Source organism: Chiloscyllium plagiosum, unplaced genomic scaffold, assembly GCF_037043375.1.
Source record: "Chiloscyllium plagiosum isolate Xiang-an unplaced genomic scaffold, Cpla_swu_hap1 HiC_scaffold_1, whole genome shotgun sequence".
NCBI classification, from domain to species: domain Eukaryota; kingdom Metazoa; phylum Chordata; class Chondrichthyes; order Orectolobiformes; family Hemiscylliidae; genus Chiloscyllium; species Chiloscyllium plagiosum.
In genome coordinates, this window is record NW_028270139.1 from 134953611 (window position 1) to 134970264 (window position 16654).

The following is a 16654-nucleotide window of genomic DNA, read 5'->3' on the forward strand; positions in this document are numbered from 1 at the left end:
TGACCCTTCCTCAGAACTACACATTATTTGGTTGATCTGTGATATTTTCTGAAGTGGTTCTGCCTGCCACTTTCTCAGCCCCATTAACACATGGGGAAAACATTTTAAACACCAGGTACGATCTGAAGTGTACAGCTACTGTAAACGTGAACAGGGTTAGAGTATTTCAAGAGTACTCCTACTATGGGGTACAACCATTAATATCCCTCACTGCTGGAAAGGAAATTTAATAGTTAATCAGATAATCACATTTTACAGATGGAAGACGACATTTGAAACTTGTAAGGAATGCAGATTTAATCAGCTATTTCAGTGATTGTCAATGATCCATCATATCTTGTAATTCTAGTTATTCACCTCTGTCTTCTCTCTCTTTTTCCTCCCTCTCTAGTACATTGAAGAGAGCTTTTGATGTCTTCAAACAACGTAAGTATTTATCTTTTCTGGGATGTGAATGATAAGCTCATGAACCTGTCCCAGTCATCTTTTAATGTCACTTGAAGCTGCATGTTTGGATTTACATTTGGATTAGTCTGGATTCTCAAGTTGTTGTGTAATGTGCTGGTTTCCTTCCAGTGTATTCATTTGTTCAACTATAATGAGATAATGGAAAGACTGCTGTGCTGACACAGTGCTATGAGGAACTACATCTTTTTTTTAAAAAAAGGAAAATTAGTGCTAATTTTGTGAGCTAGTGATTTAGATGGGGCTTCTTTTAACACCGTAATGTTTTGAGTAAATAGAAAAGGGTGATGGTGGAGGCCTCTTGAGGTGAGGAGCGTGTAATCAGTGGATGGGATTAGGATCACAGAATTATTATGGAGTTTAAGGAGGCTATTCAGCCCAAATGAGATTGAATACAATTGGTTTAGGGCAGCGAACAGGAAGAACTGTTTGACAAAGAGGCATCTGTATCACTAAAGAGGGGACTGGGACTGGGACTGAATCCCCCACCTGCCATTTTGCCAGTGCCTCAGCTCTGTTCAAAAACTGGATCACTTTTGTAATAGTAAGATTGGGTGCATCTAGGCTACCCACTTCTCATGGCAGCTAACATATCAGAGTCCTTAATGACCTTATTTAAGTCCAGTTTTAAAAGGTTCCAGCACTAGCAGGGTCTAGTTTACATGCCAAAAGGTGGGGACCCAGCAACAGACTGGGAGCTAATCCTTCAGTCAGGGCTAGAGACCCTCCCTGGGTGCAGTAGCATCACATGCTGCCCTGTAGAAGTGCTCCCACTACACTGCCTCCCTCCCCATCCCTGTGCTTGATGGCTGAATCCAGCTCCAACCCCCACCCTGTATTCTTTGTTGGATGAAGAACATGTCTCCCACTCATTAACAAGGTGCAGATACATTCCACAGGCAAACACAGCCAATTTCTGTTTGCCGGCCTTGGAAGCTAAATCCAGTGTGGAAGAGTAAGAACTAGTAGAATATACTGTCATTGGCTTTGAAGCAGAGACTTTGTCAATGTTTAACTAATTGATCTAATCTATGATTAAAGAGTGGAAATTTCCAGGATTACATCCAACCCAAGTTGGCACGCTCACAAATATGTTGTGTGGAGGAGGAACTCCAACATCAATGAGTTGGTCAAAATAGCCCACGTCTGTTTTGCGATTTCAGTGGGACTCTCGCTCTATCTACCTCTAGCCTCTTGCATTATTTCCTTGCAGTCTCTTTATTTCTCTCTCATTTTGATTTGGATAGTTGAATGAAAGTGTCGATCTCTGATTTATCTCCAGTGCAGAAGCTGTTCTCCTACAATCCAAACTAAACGAGTGTGAATGTAAAACAGCACCAAGTAACCATCCAATGGTACTGTACAGGAGGAGACCATTCAGTCTATCATCCCTGCAACAGCCGTTTGAAAGAGCCTCCATTAGTTATTCTACAGTATTTTCCCCATTGTCCCGCAAACGTTTCCTTTCCAGGTATTTGGCCAATTCCCTTCTGAAAGCTATTAATCAATCAGTTTTCAGGTAGATCCGTTAAGATTTTGGGTTCCCTCATGTTACCTTTGGGTATTTTTGCCAGTTGTCTTCCATCTAGCTGGATTCTTTCGATACTGACACTTCTGCCATTGGATCTGGTTTCTTCTTATTTCCTCGCTTAACATTCTTCAAAATTTGAATTGACTGAATTTTGCCTTGTACTTCTCTACTTGAAAGAGGATAAACTCTAGTGTTTTCCAATTCTCTCCCATGTAACTGAAGTCTGAACATTTCAGTAAACACCGTTTTGCAAGCTTTGATCATGATGTATTTTAATTTGTTCATGGTATTTGGGCATCTCTGGTTAGGCCAGTATTTATTGTCCATCCCTAATTGTTCAGAGGGCAGTTAAGAGTCAACCACACATTGATGTTGGTCTGGGTCACATTTAGGCCAGAGCAGATGTGGATGGCAGATTACCTTCCTAGAGGACATGAGTGAACAGTGTTTTTTTTTAAACAATTAATAGCGTTTGTCATTAGATAAACTTTTTATTGAATTCGAGCTTCACCATCTGCAGTTGTGGGAATCAAACCCATGCTCTGAGAACAGTAGCCTGAAGGTCTGGAGGACGAATTCAGTGATATTATCATTATGTCTGTGTAGTGGTCAGAATTCACTTTAGTACTCCAGCTGGGCCCCACCAGTGCTTTATTGACGTTTAGTAAAACTTCCTTGCTTTTGTGTTGTGTGTCTAGATTGAATACCTCCTCCTGTGCTGTAACTATTTTAGAGCCCTTCTCAACTAGTAGAGCTATTTGGGAGCTTTTGAAATGTCAGGATTCAGTGCTTGCTCATAGAAGTACAAGTACCCCCTGACAGTGGCAGTCTTTTGGGGACTTTTTCTTGTATGTCTGAGCAACTAAGGAATGCCACTCTTAGGAATTTACTTCTGAATTGTGCCATTGGATGCTCAGCATCAAGGGCAAAGCATTTTCACAAATTAGACATTGCAAATGGAACATCCATATTGTTGTTGTCACTCGAATTTCGAATGATGGGGACAATCTCATGCTAAGGTAAGGCCATGATATCATAGAAAGATAGGTAGGTAAACAAAGATTGTGCAGCACCTTGGCTACAGACAGTGAAATACCAGAGTCCAGGGCTAAGGGAAATTTGGTCTTCCTGTGCATGAGTCTAACAAAGTGCACTTACTGTCTAGTGAGTGCTGACCAACTCTTAGAGAGGCAATTCAAAAAGTGGAGAAACTTCATTTCGGAACATTGGGTTTAGAGCTTTGACACATACATTTGCAGATGTGTTGAGTGCATTGTAACTTTTTTTATAGAACCATGAGATTGTATTTCCATAGAGATTGGGGCCATAGGGTCGCACGGTGGCTCAGTGGATAGCACTGTTACCTCACAGTTCCAGGGACCCGGGTTCGACACTGGCGACTGTCTGTGTGAAGTTTTCACATTCTCCCCATGTCTGCATGGGTTTCCTCCGGGTGCTCCGGTTTCCCCCCACAATCCAAAAATGTGCAGGTTTAATGAATTGGCCATGCTAAATTGCCCAGTGTTCAGGGATGTGTAGGTTAGGTACATTAGTCAGGGATAAATATAGGATAATAGGGTAGGGGAATGGGTCTGAGTGGGTTAGTCTTTGGAGGGTCAATGTGGACTTGTTGGGCTGTAGGGATTCTATGATGCTCAAATGGGCTCGTAAAAAAAACCTCTGCTTTAAAGGATTCATCTCTAAATTAAACTCCATCTGCCACTCCTCAGCCCATTGGCCCATCTGATCAAGATCCCATCGTAAGAGGTAGCTTTCTTCGCTGTCCACTACACCTCCAATTTTGGTGTCATCTGCAAACTTACTAACTATACCTCTTATGCTCGCATCAAAATCATTTATATAAATGACGAAAAGCAGTGGAACCCAGCACCGATTCTTTTGGCACTCCACTGGTCACAGGCCTCCAGTCTGAAAAACAACCCTCCACCACACCCTCTGTCTTCTACCTTTTGAGCCAGTTCTGTATCCAAATGGCTAGTTCTCCCTGTATTCCATGAGATCTAACCTTGCTAACCAGTTTCCCATGGGGAACCTTGTTGAATGCCTTACTGAAGTCCATATAGATCAGGTCTACCCCTGTGCCCTAATCAATCCTCTTTGTTACTTCTTTAAAAAACTCAATCAGGTTTACCTGCCCAGAGTATTATTTTATTTGTTTTATACAATGTAGTGTCTTTGGGTCCCAAAGGTTGTCTGCTTATAAGATCTGGCTTTTGTTTCATCTGCTTCCTAGCTCTGGATGAGGTGTTGTGGTCCAAAGAAAAATGAGATCCATTGGAAACCTGAAGTAAGATTTGGGAACACACAACAGAGCAATTTGATCTACAAAGAGTAAAGACAAGTTATAGTGGCTTGCCTGGAAACTCGGTCACTGAAATGCTAAGTTGTCTATTCTCCTCGTTGTTTGCTAAGTAGTTACAGGATCACCATCTCTGTCATCGCCCAACCACATTTATTTACAGACCCAGCCACACGAACATTACGAGCCGTTGATCACCGCTCAGGTCAAATGTGGTGTCCCTGTCAGCGCAGAATATGACCCAAATCAGCAAGTTACTTCAGCTTTGTTAACACGGTCTTCCTCATCTACATTCTGTCCATAGCGAGACTTAAAATTGACACACGCTTACTGAAATAACTCCACAGAGGCTGGTATCCGGTCACCAAGCCAACCTTTATTTACATGTGGAGAGTACTTGACACTGATCCAGCTCCCTTAGAACTTCTGGCACTCATGTTCTTATCTGTCAGCCTGTTTGACTCCCTGTTTGGACCAGATTAACAGCCACAATCAGGGAACCCATATTCTATGAGGTCCACCTGGCTGACCTCGTTACAATCACTACATCGTCCCAGCTCTGAGTTGAGGCAATGATAGCTGCTGTGTCCTTCTCAGATTCTAAGGTAACTTCAATGATGGAATAGAAGAACTCACAGGTTCCAGAACATATGGTCCACGGACCTGTTCAGAACCATCGTGTCTACCTAAATTTCAATGTCACTGGACCTACCCTTGCATTAACCATGCCTCTTACCCATGCAGGGCATTCCAGTGGTTCCTACACCAAACTTCATCCCCTGAAGTAAACTGCCTCTTTCACTTAACATTGCCATTCCTGATGCTGTTTCACCCTCAACCCCAGGGTTGAGAAAAATCAGTTTTAACCTGGTGCAGAGTCTTCTCCGTATCAACAACTCTGCTGGAGCTATCCCTCTAGTTGCATGAGGGGTGGTCCTATACTCAAATAGGAACTAGGACAGTTTGGTTTCTAGTGAAGATGTAGGCTGTTTCTTCAAGTCTGCCTTCAAAGTTTGGATTGCTCTTTCTGCCAGATCATTGAATAATGAATGGTATGAGCTGTCTTTATATGTTCAACTTTACACAGATTCTCTACTGGTAAATGATGGTCTGTTATCTGCGACCAACACTTGCAGGATTCCATGTATTGTAAAAAATGTGTGTGCAGGTTTCCTATTGTCATCCCCATGTTTGATGAATGATCGTTATGTATATCCAGCCACTTTGAGTTGGCTTCGTCTATGAAAGGATTTACATCGTTGACATGTAACTGAGTCCAGGGTTTACTCGTCCATTCCCATGAATGTGGGGGTATCTGCTGGCAGTAATTTTTGTCCTCGTTTGCACTCCGGCACTGGCACACCAATATGGCAATGTCTACATCCAATCATGGCCACCAGACATAATGTCCTGCCAACATCTTCATTTTGTAAACCCCTGGATGACTCTGGTGGCATTCAGCTGCGATCTGGTGGTGACCTTTGCTCAGGACAATCATTCTTCACCTTATAATAATAGTCGAGAGCCATTCCTGATGAAGGACCTATTACTGAAACATCGATTCTCCTGCTCCTCGGATGCTGCCTGACCTGCTGTGCTTTTCCAGCATCACACACTCAACTCTGATCTCCAGCATCTGCAGTCCTCACTTTCTCAACCCTGTAATAATATGCTGTCCTCTTTGTGAGCTTGTCTCTCTGGGTCCAAAAAGAGGTTTGAGTTCTGATTGTGATAGCCCTTTTGTTTCGGTTATGTCAGGTCCAAAGTTTGATATTGTCAGCTGTGACGGAGTATGTCCAGAAAACCTGAAAGTATCACAGACTGTTTCAGTGGCAGTATCACTGGTGGCGTATCTGCCAGTGTGAGGCAGCTCAATGCATCTGCATTTGCTATTTAGCCTCCCAGATGGTGTCCCAATTTATAATTATATGTACTTAACATTACAGCCTACCACTGAATTCGGCCTGAATCTATGGGCAGCTTGTCCACTTTAAGTGAATGCAGCAGAGGGTTGTGGTTTGCTATTAATATAATTTATATCTGTAAAGCTATTGCTCAAACTTCCTGACTCCGAATATGACTGCAAAACCTTCCTTCTGTATCTGGGCGTATTAGCGTTCTGCATTAGCCAAAGTCTTGGATGCATACGCCATTGAGCATTCTTCACATTGGGTCAACTATGAGTTAGTAATACTATCTCGATGTCATACAGGCAGGCATTACATGTCAACACCAGATCTCGCTTGGGATCACAGTGTGCCAATACACTAGAGAATGACAGCTGTTCCTTTAGTTCCCTGGATGTTATGGCTTGGCTACATGACTGTTTCCAAGGCCGACCCTTTTTTAAGAGTTAATACAAAGGTGTGAGGTCGGAGGCTAGGTTATGTCTGAACTTTCTGTAATAATTCACCAACCAAAGGAAAGGCCTAAACTCCAGTACTGACATGGGAGATATGGTCCTCACTTTATCTTTCAATAGGTGTAACCCAGTCTTGTTGACTTTGTAGTACACACAAGTTACTTGGGATGCTTGGAAAGCACACTTTTCCCTTCAAAGGTGTGCACCCACCTGGGAGAAACATCTAATGACTATGTCCAAGTTCTCTAATGCTCCTTATTGGTCTTCCTGGTTATTAGCACTTCATTTAAATAAATAGGGTAGACCTTATAAAATATTATCCATCATCTGCTGAAAAATTGCCCAGGCTAATGATACCTCAAATGGCAGTCTTCCTTACTGGTACAAACCCTTACAAGTATTAATTGTAACTTACTTCTGGGAATCCTCATCCAATGGCAATTGTAAGTACGCTTGGCTCATGTCCAGCTTTGTGAAGCACAACTCCCTGCCAGCTTTATACATAAATCCTCTAAGTGAAGGATTGGGCATTTATTCAACTGCAAGAAACAGTTTACCATTTGTTTAAAATCCCCACAAAAGGTGAACTGACCCATCGGGCTTCACAATCAAAATGACTGGTACTGCCCATTCTGCAATTGGACAGGTTTAATGATTCTTTCACTTTCCAGCTTTTTGATCCTGTCTCTACTTTTGCCCTTGAGGCAAATGGCACTGGGCAGACTTTGCAGAATCGTGGAATTGCTTCCTGGTCAACATGCAAGGTGGCCTTAGCTCATTTGATAATCCCTAGATTTTTCTGAAAAACGTAAGGGTATTTAATTAGGACTTCACTCAGGTGGACATTTCCTAATCGAAAAATATTGAGCCAATCAAGATGAATCTTTTTCAACTAATCTAACCCCATCAAGCTTGGGCTGGGCCCTTTTTACCCTTTCAGTGCTAATTGAACCAGCTGCTTCACGTACGAGACCGGAAGCAAAGTTGTGCCCCTAACCTGTAAAGGTACTCTAACCAAGGCCTTGCACAAACTCAAGGGTTGGAATCCAGAGCAAATTTTGTTAAAGTCTGGTTCTGGGATCACTGAGATAGCTGTGCTGGTATTGACCACCATAGAAGTGGGTAACCATTTAACCAGGTGTTGATTTTGATTGGTTCTGATTTGGCTGTTGCTAAGCAATTTAACTGTTCTAAACCAGCTGTAGGTGAACTTTCCAGGGTGTGCACTCTCCTGGTTATCAGCCCATGAGTTCTCTTACTTAATCTAGGTCTTTTGCTGTCTTGAGTCTGTATACTGATCACAACCACCAGGGCTTGCTGGACCAGATCCTGAAAACACTTTTAACTATTTGACTGAGGCTTGCCTTTGTTTTGGGGTTTTGCTTTGGGTTGACCTAGAGTCCCTCTGTTTAGGATATATCCTGAGTGAGGCTATGCAATTACTTTCACCAACATGGTGTTCCCCAAGCTCAGTCAGATTGGCGAGGGTGCCCAGTTCCAACAAAATACCCTGCAACTCATATACTCCACTTGCTACATTTTCCACTGATAAAGCCAGTTGTAGTGTCAGTTTGAAGTCCAGTTGGATGCAGCTAGTAGGCGTTTTTGCATGGTTACATCATTAATCCCATATACCAAAGGTGTCTCTGCATCTCATTAAGGGTTAAACCAAAGTCACATGCCTCTGCCAGTCATCTTAACTGAGTTAAGATTCTCCTAGTCCTTGAATTGCTGAATAAAACAGATAGCATCTCAGAATTGAGGTTGTAATATTCCTTCACTAAATCCATCAACCTTTGAAAGGGTTGAGTATCTGGTGTCTCAGGAAAAGGTGGGCTCCTGTGGGTCTTCAAGCTATCAGGAGTATTACTTGTTGCTTTTCATCTGCCCCAATGACATTGGCCCGGAAAAATAATGCATCCTTTCCATAACCTGGACCTGCTTCGAAAGCAGGGATCGAATGAGTCAAGCTTCCCAAGTAATGGCATGATGCCAGAAATGCATACCCCAATTCAAAGATGACTGTTGTGAGTGAATTTCTTCAGGAGCATGTTTTTTTCCTTTGACACCACTGAACTAGCCCCAAATAGGGCAGTATCCCATCACCAAGTCATCCTTTATTTACATGTGGAGAGGCCTTGACACTGATCCAGCTCCAGCAAAGCCAGCTGTCAGACTCAATTGAATGTCTGATACTCCTGGTCTTATCCGTCAGCCAGGACTCCTTGATTGGACCAGATTAACAGCCCCAATCAGGGAACCCATATTCTATGAAGTCCATCTGGCTGACCTCGTTACAATCACTACACTAACTATTCACAAAACCTTAATGTACAAACACGTTGCTATCTGTCACAAGCATTGATTTCTACTTGATCCTCAACCAATAACAGCAGAAACACTGGGGAATGCTACACAAGCATTAATGTTATTATTAATGTTTATGGGAGTATTAATTCTGCAATTACTTCATTCCTTCCAGAGATGGAGAATGTGGGACTGTTGCACATCCAGCTGGCTGGCAGTTTACGGGAAGAAGTTAAAAAATTAGAGGAATTCCGGGAAAAGCAAAAAGATCAAAGGAAAAAGGTGCTCTGCTCATGCATTTTGTGTAAAATTATGATCATTGTTTTGTTTGTTCCCTACTTTTCACCTCTTATTTATCCTGTAATACAGAACGCTAGAAAGAGACATGATGTTAATACTTTGCTTTGCATTTATCATGGCTGAAATGCAAACTCACCAACAGGGTGTTTCAGACCTGGTGAAGCAGGGATTGGGAATCAGACAGAAGCTCCACTTGCACTGCTATTGAATCAGAAATAAGAGACACATACAGTACAAAAAGGTACTGAGCCAACTTGCCTGTGTGCTACTTTAAAGGGCTATTAATTAGTCTCACTCCTGATTTTCTCATGCTTGTTGGGGATTTTTAAATTAATTTGATGGGGGAATGGGGCACAGTGGATGTAAAGTTGGGAGCAAAATTGCAATCCGATATAGGAGAAATACTTAGGCAGTCCAGTGGGTGAAGAAGACATGGATAAGGTGAGGCACACAGGAGGACTGGAAACTAAATTATATCTTTTTTTTCATGCGAGGAGGTTGACTGGTGTGGTGGATGAACTTGGAGTGTTGATCAGCATGTAAAAATATGATAGTGTTGCAATCATTGGGACATGGTTGAAGGATGGACATGATTGGCAGCTGAACATTCCAGTGTATCAAAGATTCAGGCATACTGGGGGGATGGGCATTGCATTATTGATAAAGGAAACTGTCACTGTAGTAATAAGGCAGGATATCCTCCAAGGGTCTTCAAATAGGGTATCTGGTTGGTGCAAAGGTTAAATGCCTCAACTGGGGTAAACCAATTTCAAGATCATTAGACAGGATCTTGCAAACATAGACTGGGAGCAGCTACTGACAGGTGAACTACATTTGGAATGTAGGGTTGGAAGGGTTTTAGGGTAAATTTGATCAAAGCTAACAGATACTGCCTCAGGCAAAAGATTTTCAAGTTTAAAAAAATACTTGTACAATGAAAGGGGAGCGGTCAGTACTTCCAGCTCAGCTTTTCTTTGGTTTAGTTTAGTTTTCACCAGTCTGGCTATTCACTGAAAGCAGTCAGGCTTTCTAGCAATTGATACAATTGAGCAGAGGGCAGTTCAGAGTCGATCACATTGCTGTGACTCTAGAGTCACATGTAGGCCAGACCAGGCAAGGATGGCAGGTTTCCTTCTCTAAAGGACATTAGTGAACCGGATGGGTTTTTCTGACAACTGACAATGGTTTCATGGTCATCAATCGACTCTTAATTCCAAATTAATTTCAGCTCCAGGACAACTCTGCAAGAGTCCCTCAGGGTCCCTCGGCCCAACAATCTTCAGCTGCTTCATCAATGGCCTTCCCTGTCATAAGGTCTGAAGTGAGGATGTTTGCCGATAACTGCACAGTGTTCAGCACCATTCACAACTGCTCCAATACAGAAGCACTCCGTGCTCAAATGCAACACAATCTGGACAATGTCCAGGTTTGGGTCCTCAAGTGGCAAGCAAGATTTGTGCCACACATGCCAGACAATGACCATTACCAAGAAGTGACACTCTAACCACTGTCCCTTGACACTCAATGGTATTACCATTCACTGAATTCCCCCACTGCCAACCTCCTTGGGATTACCATTGACCAGAAACTCAACTGTTCTCACCACCTAAACAGAATGGCTACAAGAGCAGGTCAGAGATTAGGGATACTGCGGCAAGTAACTCACCTCCTGACACCGCAAAGTCTATCCATGATTTGCAAGGCACAAATCAGGAGTGTGATGGAATACTCCCCATTTGCCAGGATGGGTGCAGCTCTGACAACACAAGAAGCTTGACACCATCCAGGACAAAGCAACCCGCTTGATTGACACCACTTCTACAAACATTCAATCCCTCTCCCACTGGTGCTCACTAGCAGCAGTGTGTACTATCTACAAGATGCACTGCAGAAATTCACCAAAGATCCTTAGACAGCACTTTCCAAACCCATGACCACTTCCACTTAGAAGGACAAGAGCAGCAGGTGCTTGGGCACACCACCACCTGCAAGTTCCCCTCCAAGCCACTCACCACCCTGACTTGGAAATACACCACCGTTCCTTCAATCGTTGGGGTCAAAATCCTGGAATTCCTTCCTTACCAGCCCACAGCAAGTGGACTGCAACGATTGAAGAAGGCAGCTCACCACTACCTTCTCAAGGGCAAATAGGGATGGGTTATCTCACAGATGCCTCACTCTGTATTTGATTCTACCTGTCACTTGTCTGCCCGTTCAGATGGCACAGTGGCTCAGTGGTTAGCACTGCCATCTCACAGTGCTAGGGACCCATGATTCTATTCCAGCCTTGGGCAACTGTAGAGTTTGTAGGTTCTCCCTGTGACTGCGTGGGATTCCTTTTGGGTGCTCCGCTTTCCTCCCACAGTCCAAAGATATGCTGGGTAGGTGGATTGACCAATTTAAATTGCCAATAGTGTCCGGGGGTGTGAAGGCTGGGGAATTAGCCGTGGGAAATGCAATCTCTGTTCTGGATTTTTTTTTCTACTCTCTAAACAAATGCTGAAAATGCATGGAAAAGTTGAATGGCCTTGCTCTGTTTCAGTAATTAAGTAATCATTTACTGCTTTCATTCCACTGCTTCCACTATTGTTAACATGAACTAGATGCGTGCAACAGCATCTCAGTGAAATATGTTGGTTTGGAACAAAATATTCTAAACAAAATCAGAACAGGATTTTTTTTTAAATAAAACAACTCATTCTGTTTGCATAATCAAATAAGGAAGTTAGACATTATTGCTAGCTTCTGATTGGAAAGAGGAAACACATCAAGACCATAATCAAGTGTGCGGTCTGGTTACTCATTTAGTTTCCACCATTGTTCCAATATTTAATTATAGATCTGTGCATTAATGGGGACATCATATTGCACATGTTTATTTCACTTATGTATTTCATTTTATTTCAATTTGATATTGTTCTCTCAAGTGAGAAATTATATTGAGTGCGAACCACCCCTGATCTCTCAATATTGTGGATAGTGCATTGGCAGTAAATTACAATCTGTTTGTAGACATGCAGCAAGCAGTGGTCTTTTTGCAAATTTTACTTTTATCATGCTAAGGCTGTTTATTTTCAGTTGGACTTTTTTATGTTGTTGTGGGTAAAATGTGACACTGCATTTGGGCAGATTTTGAAACTTTACTCCGTCCTTGAGCTAATAACTGCTCTGGCTCTTTACTGCCACCCTTTTTAAAATTTTCACTTTGGTTCTCAACTCCTGATTTCAAACTGAATTTTGTAGAGAAATGTACTTAATATAATAGGGAGAGAGAATTGTAGATATACATAGATGAGGCAATCTGTTATAGAGTCATACAGCATGGAAACATGGCCCAACAAGTCCACACCGACCCTCTGAAGAATAACCCACCCAGACCCATTCCTCTACATTTGCCCCTAACACTATGGGCAATTTTGCATGGCCAATTCACCTGATCTGCACATCGTTTGGATTGTGGGAAGAAATGGGAGAACCCAGAGGAAACCTACGCAGACATGGGCGAATGTGCAAACACCACACAGACAGTCCGCCAAGGTGGGAATCAAACCTGGGTCACTAGCATTGTGAGGCTGCAGTGCTAACCACTGAGCCACCGTCCCACCCACAAATCTAGTCCCATTTGCCAGCATTTGTTCCATATTCTTTGTCCTATTCCTTTGACATGAAGTAGGGTCGTGCTGGAAAAAGGAAAAGAAACATTCTAACTGTTCGGACAGCTTGGAAATTGCAGACTGTGTTTCCATCTTCCAAAAGGCTCTGATTTTTTAAAAAGGTTAAATTTACAAAAGTGAAGTGGATTTATTAAATACATATCATCTAAATTCTCTACCCATTATGAATAGTCCTACTCCACTTGACCAATATACCCAATGATGTCTTCTTGTTTCTACGTTTCTATCTCATCCATCTATCCATATCTTGCTTTACCTATCATTAACTTCATCTACAGTTAAGATCTCACTGAAACTCAATAACTTAAACATTACTAAAAGGAGACAAGAACAACAAAGAGAACAAAGAACATTACTGTTCAGGAACAGACCCTTCGGCCCTCCAAGCCTGCACCTACATAATACTTTGTAGTTTTTTGTAGCTTTTCATGTTGCCCTCATCAGAACTAGTATACAACAAACAGGCTTGAGTGAACGACAACATTATTTTTCAGAATGAATACCAGATGTTGATTGGCTAGGTCATCATTGACATGGACTTGCAGCAGGAACAATTAACTGTCAGTCTAATTCACAGAACAGGCAGCTAGATTCTGATTGGTTAGATTGCTGTCATGGAATGCAGCAAAGATGACCCCTGTTTTGTAAAAACGTGCAATGTAATACACAAATTCCTTTTGCTGCATAAAACCCAGTCATGTTTATTTATGTGTAGCTTTTAGCACATGCAAATACATCACACTACAAGCCCAATTAATGGTCTTAAATTGGTTTTTGGTATGACTATTACTACATGCTGGATTATTTAATGATTTCCAATAGCAGAATAATTTCTAATGGTGCACATATACTTTTCTGAGGCTTGTAAGCATGGGCTGGTTGAGATGAATTGACATGCTGCTAGATGCAAATGGTCAGTGGGAACAGTCCTTTTATATGGTCCACCAGCCAATGGGATATATGGCTACATATATTGCATCACACCAACATTGAAACTCTTATACCACAATACTCATTTGTGTGGTAAGCTAAATGTCTTTTGATTGACAGCAGCATTCTGTTAGTGAAATTACTCTCAGATTTCCTGCACAGTGATAATGTGAGACAACTAGCTTCCCAAGTCCCATTGGTGATTCACAGTAGGCAACATGCTGATTGTGTTCAAACAATATGTGCTTACAAGCTGAAGGAATGTTTCTTCATCGTTAAAAGCAATTCTGTAGTTGAAAATCATTCATTAAATAATTTAGATTATGCTAATTTAAAGAAAATGATTTAAATTTATCAGTCAAGCTCACAGTGTGATGCATTTACACATACTAGAAGCTACATAACATAAATACACAGCATCCTGTTTTATGTAACCTAAAGGAATTTGCACATTGCACCTTTCTCAAACAAAAAAAATCGTTACTGAAACAGTCAATCTTTGCTACCATTACTCAGCAACCACCAGACCAATCAGAATCAGGCTGCCTGCTATGAGAATTGATATTGACGTGCAACTTGTTGAATCTCCAACGATGGGCCCACCAATCAGCACCCTTTTCTCATGCTACATAAACCGTCTCCCTTTGTTCAAGCCTGTTTCTTACCCTGTTAGTTTTGATGAATGCAACACAGAAACTTCAACTTCTTTCTTTACCAAGCAATGTTTAAGTTCCATTCTAAACTTTTAAAAATAAATTCAAACACTCAGTTGTTAATAAAAGGAGTTATGCCATGTGGTTTGATGGGCCAGGGAAACATCTCTACTAGGCAAGAGCTAAATAAGGCATTCCTATTAACAATATATTTCACAAACAATTATACTTTAAGCCCAGAAATCTCAATGGGACACATCCTACTATTCTTTTGTTATTTTCACCTGAATTCACCTGCACAGGATTTGAAGGTTCTTTTATCTTTTTTTCTGGGAACAAGCAAATGTGTGCCACAGCTCTCAGGAGTTCACTTTTTGATTTTTCTCAGTGCTCCGATATTCTCTGAGGTATGGTATTTCTTGGGGTCCTTCTGTTATCATCCAAATGTTCTCTAACTTTTCTAAAGCACAATAGTGGACACTTCAGCTCAAGCTTGGTCCTTGTTTTTGGCTTGTTTTGTGATTACAAAACCAGAAAGCCATCTGGGTTTCTGACAGTACTTTGCATTAATAGTGCAGATTTTTCCCTCTACTTATCTCAAAGCTGCTCCCAGACTGCAACTGTCTGTTTCTGCGAGAAATCACATAGGTAAAAACCAACCAAAAAAAACCTTTTTATAATCTATCCTCATGGCAACACGACACTAATGAGATGGCTCGGTTAAGGATTTAAACTAATCATCTTCTATTTGCAAACTTCAGTTTTTTTTGGCAAACCAAATGGATACTTTAAATGTTTTGTGAAGACAAATATAAACATTCTATTTCCGTCAAGAAATCTGAAAGGGGCAATCTATTGTTTACTGTTTTCTCACTTCTAACTCTGATCCTATTAATTAAACACAGGTTACCCTTTGAAATGAAGTCACATTAGGCCAGTTTACCAACTCCCCAAAACCAGACGTTTCCAACAATATACATCGATAAACCTCTATTCCAAATAAAAGTTTTGTTTTTAAAGATTGAGTTATGAAATTAGCTATATTGTTACAAAAATATCTAAAGGCATTTTGTATCCTTTTCTAACTTTAAATTTTTTTTATATTTTAAACCTTTTGAAAAAGTGACACATTTGTGTTTCCCAAGCTTGTGTTAGACACCTTCTGGAGTTAATTTTTTTTTCTGCAGTTTTTTTTAACATTTTTATCTGAGTAATGAAACAAACTGTTCTTTATGATTGATTTAGATCTCAATGGACTGGGACATGAATACTCTGTTGTTTGCACTGTGCTCCATTCTAGAAAGTCAGCTTGTGAAGGATAAAGCTGGAGTCATTGTTTGCACACAGCTATATTTACTTAGAGATATACATTGCAAGTGTACACCTCCTGACCCAAACCTGCACTTTTAGTCTGTGTCTATATATTGGACATTCAATTGAATAGGAGAAAGTGAGGATTGCGGATGCTGGAGATCAGAGTCGAGAGTGTGGTGCTGGAAAAGCACAGCAGGCCAGGCATCATCTGAGAGCAGGAGAATCGACGTTTCGGGTATAATCTCTTCATCAGTAATGGAATCTTTGAGGAGAAAGTGAGGTCTGCAGATGCTGGAGATCAGAGCTGAAAATGTGTTGCTGGAAAAGCGCAGCAGGTCAGGCAGCATCCAGGGAACAGGAGAATCGACGTTTCGGGCATAAGCCCTTCTTCCTGAAGAAGGGCTTATGCCCAAAACGTCGATTCTCCTGTTCCCTGGATGCTGCCTGACCTGCTGTGCTTTTCCAGCAACACATTTTCAGTTCACATCAGTAATGGAAGCCCTCCTAATGAAGGGCTTATGCCTGAAACGCTGATTCTCCTGCTCCTCGATTGCTGCCTGGCCTGCTGTGCTTTTCTAGCACCACACTCTCGACCCACGTTCAATTTAATGTTCACTTAATGCCCACAGTCTGCATTCGAAAAAGCACAATTAACACATTCTAGATTATTCCTGCTTCCATTCATTTCATGATGTCAAGATTTAAAACATTCAGTTTCCTTCTTTCCCTGTTCTAATTCTTCTCTTTATCACTGAGAATAGTTTGAAACATGAGCGAGAAGACTGTAGAATACTTATG

The 16654-nt window shown here is 41.5% G+C and overlaps 1 protein-coding gene across 2 annotated transcripts in view; it reads left to right on the forward strand.

The window, feature by feature from the left end:
* Positions 1-16654, forward strand: part of pstpip2 (proline-serine-threonine phosphatase interacting protein 2) — a 135016-nt gene that overhangs the window by 55642 nt on the left and 62720 nt on the right. For both annotated transcript variants that reach the window (XM_043713091.2, XM_043713006.2), the window contains exons 4-5: positions 392-426; positions 9161-9267. In XM_043713091.2, coding sequence (XP_043569026.2) covers positions 392-426; positions 9161-9267 — 142 coding nt within the window. The remainder of the gene's footprint in view (positions 1-391; positions 427-9160; positions 9268-16654) is intronic.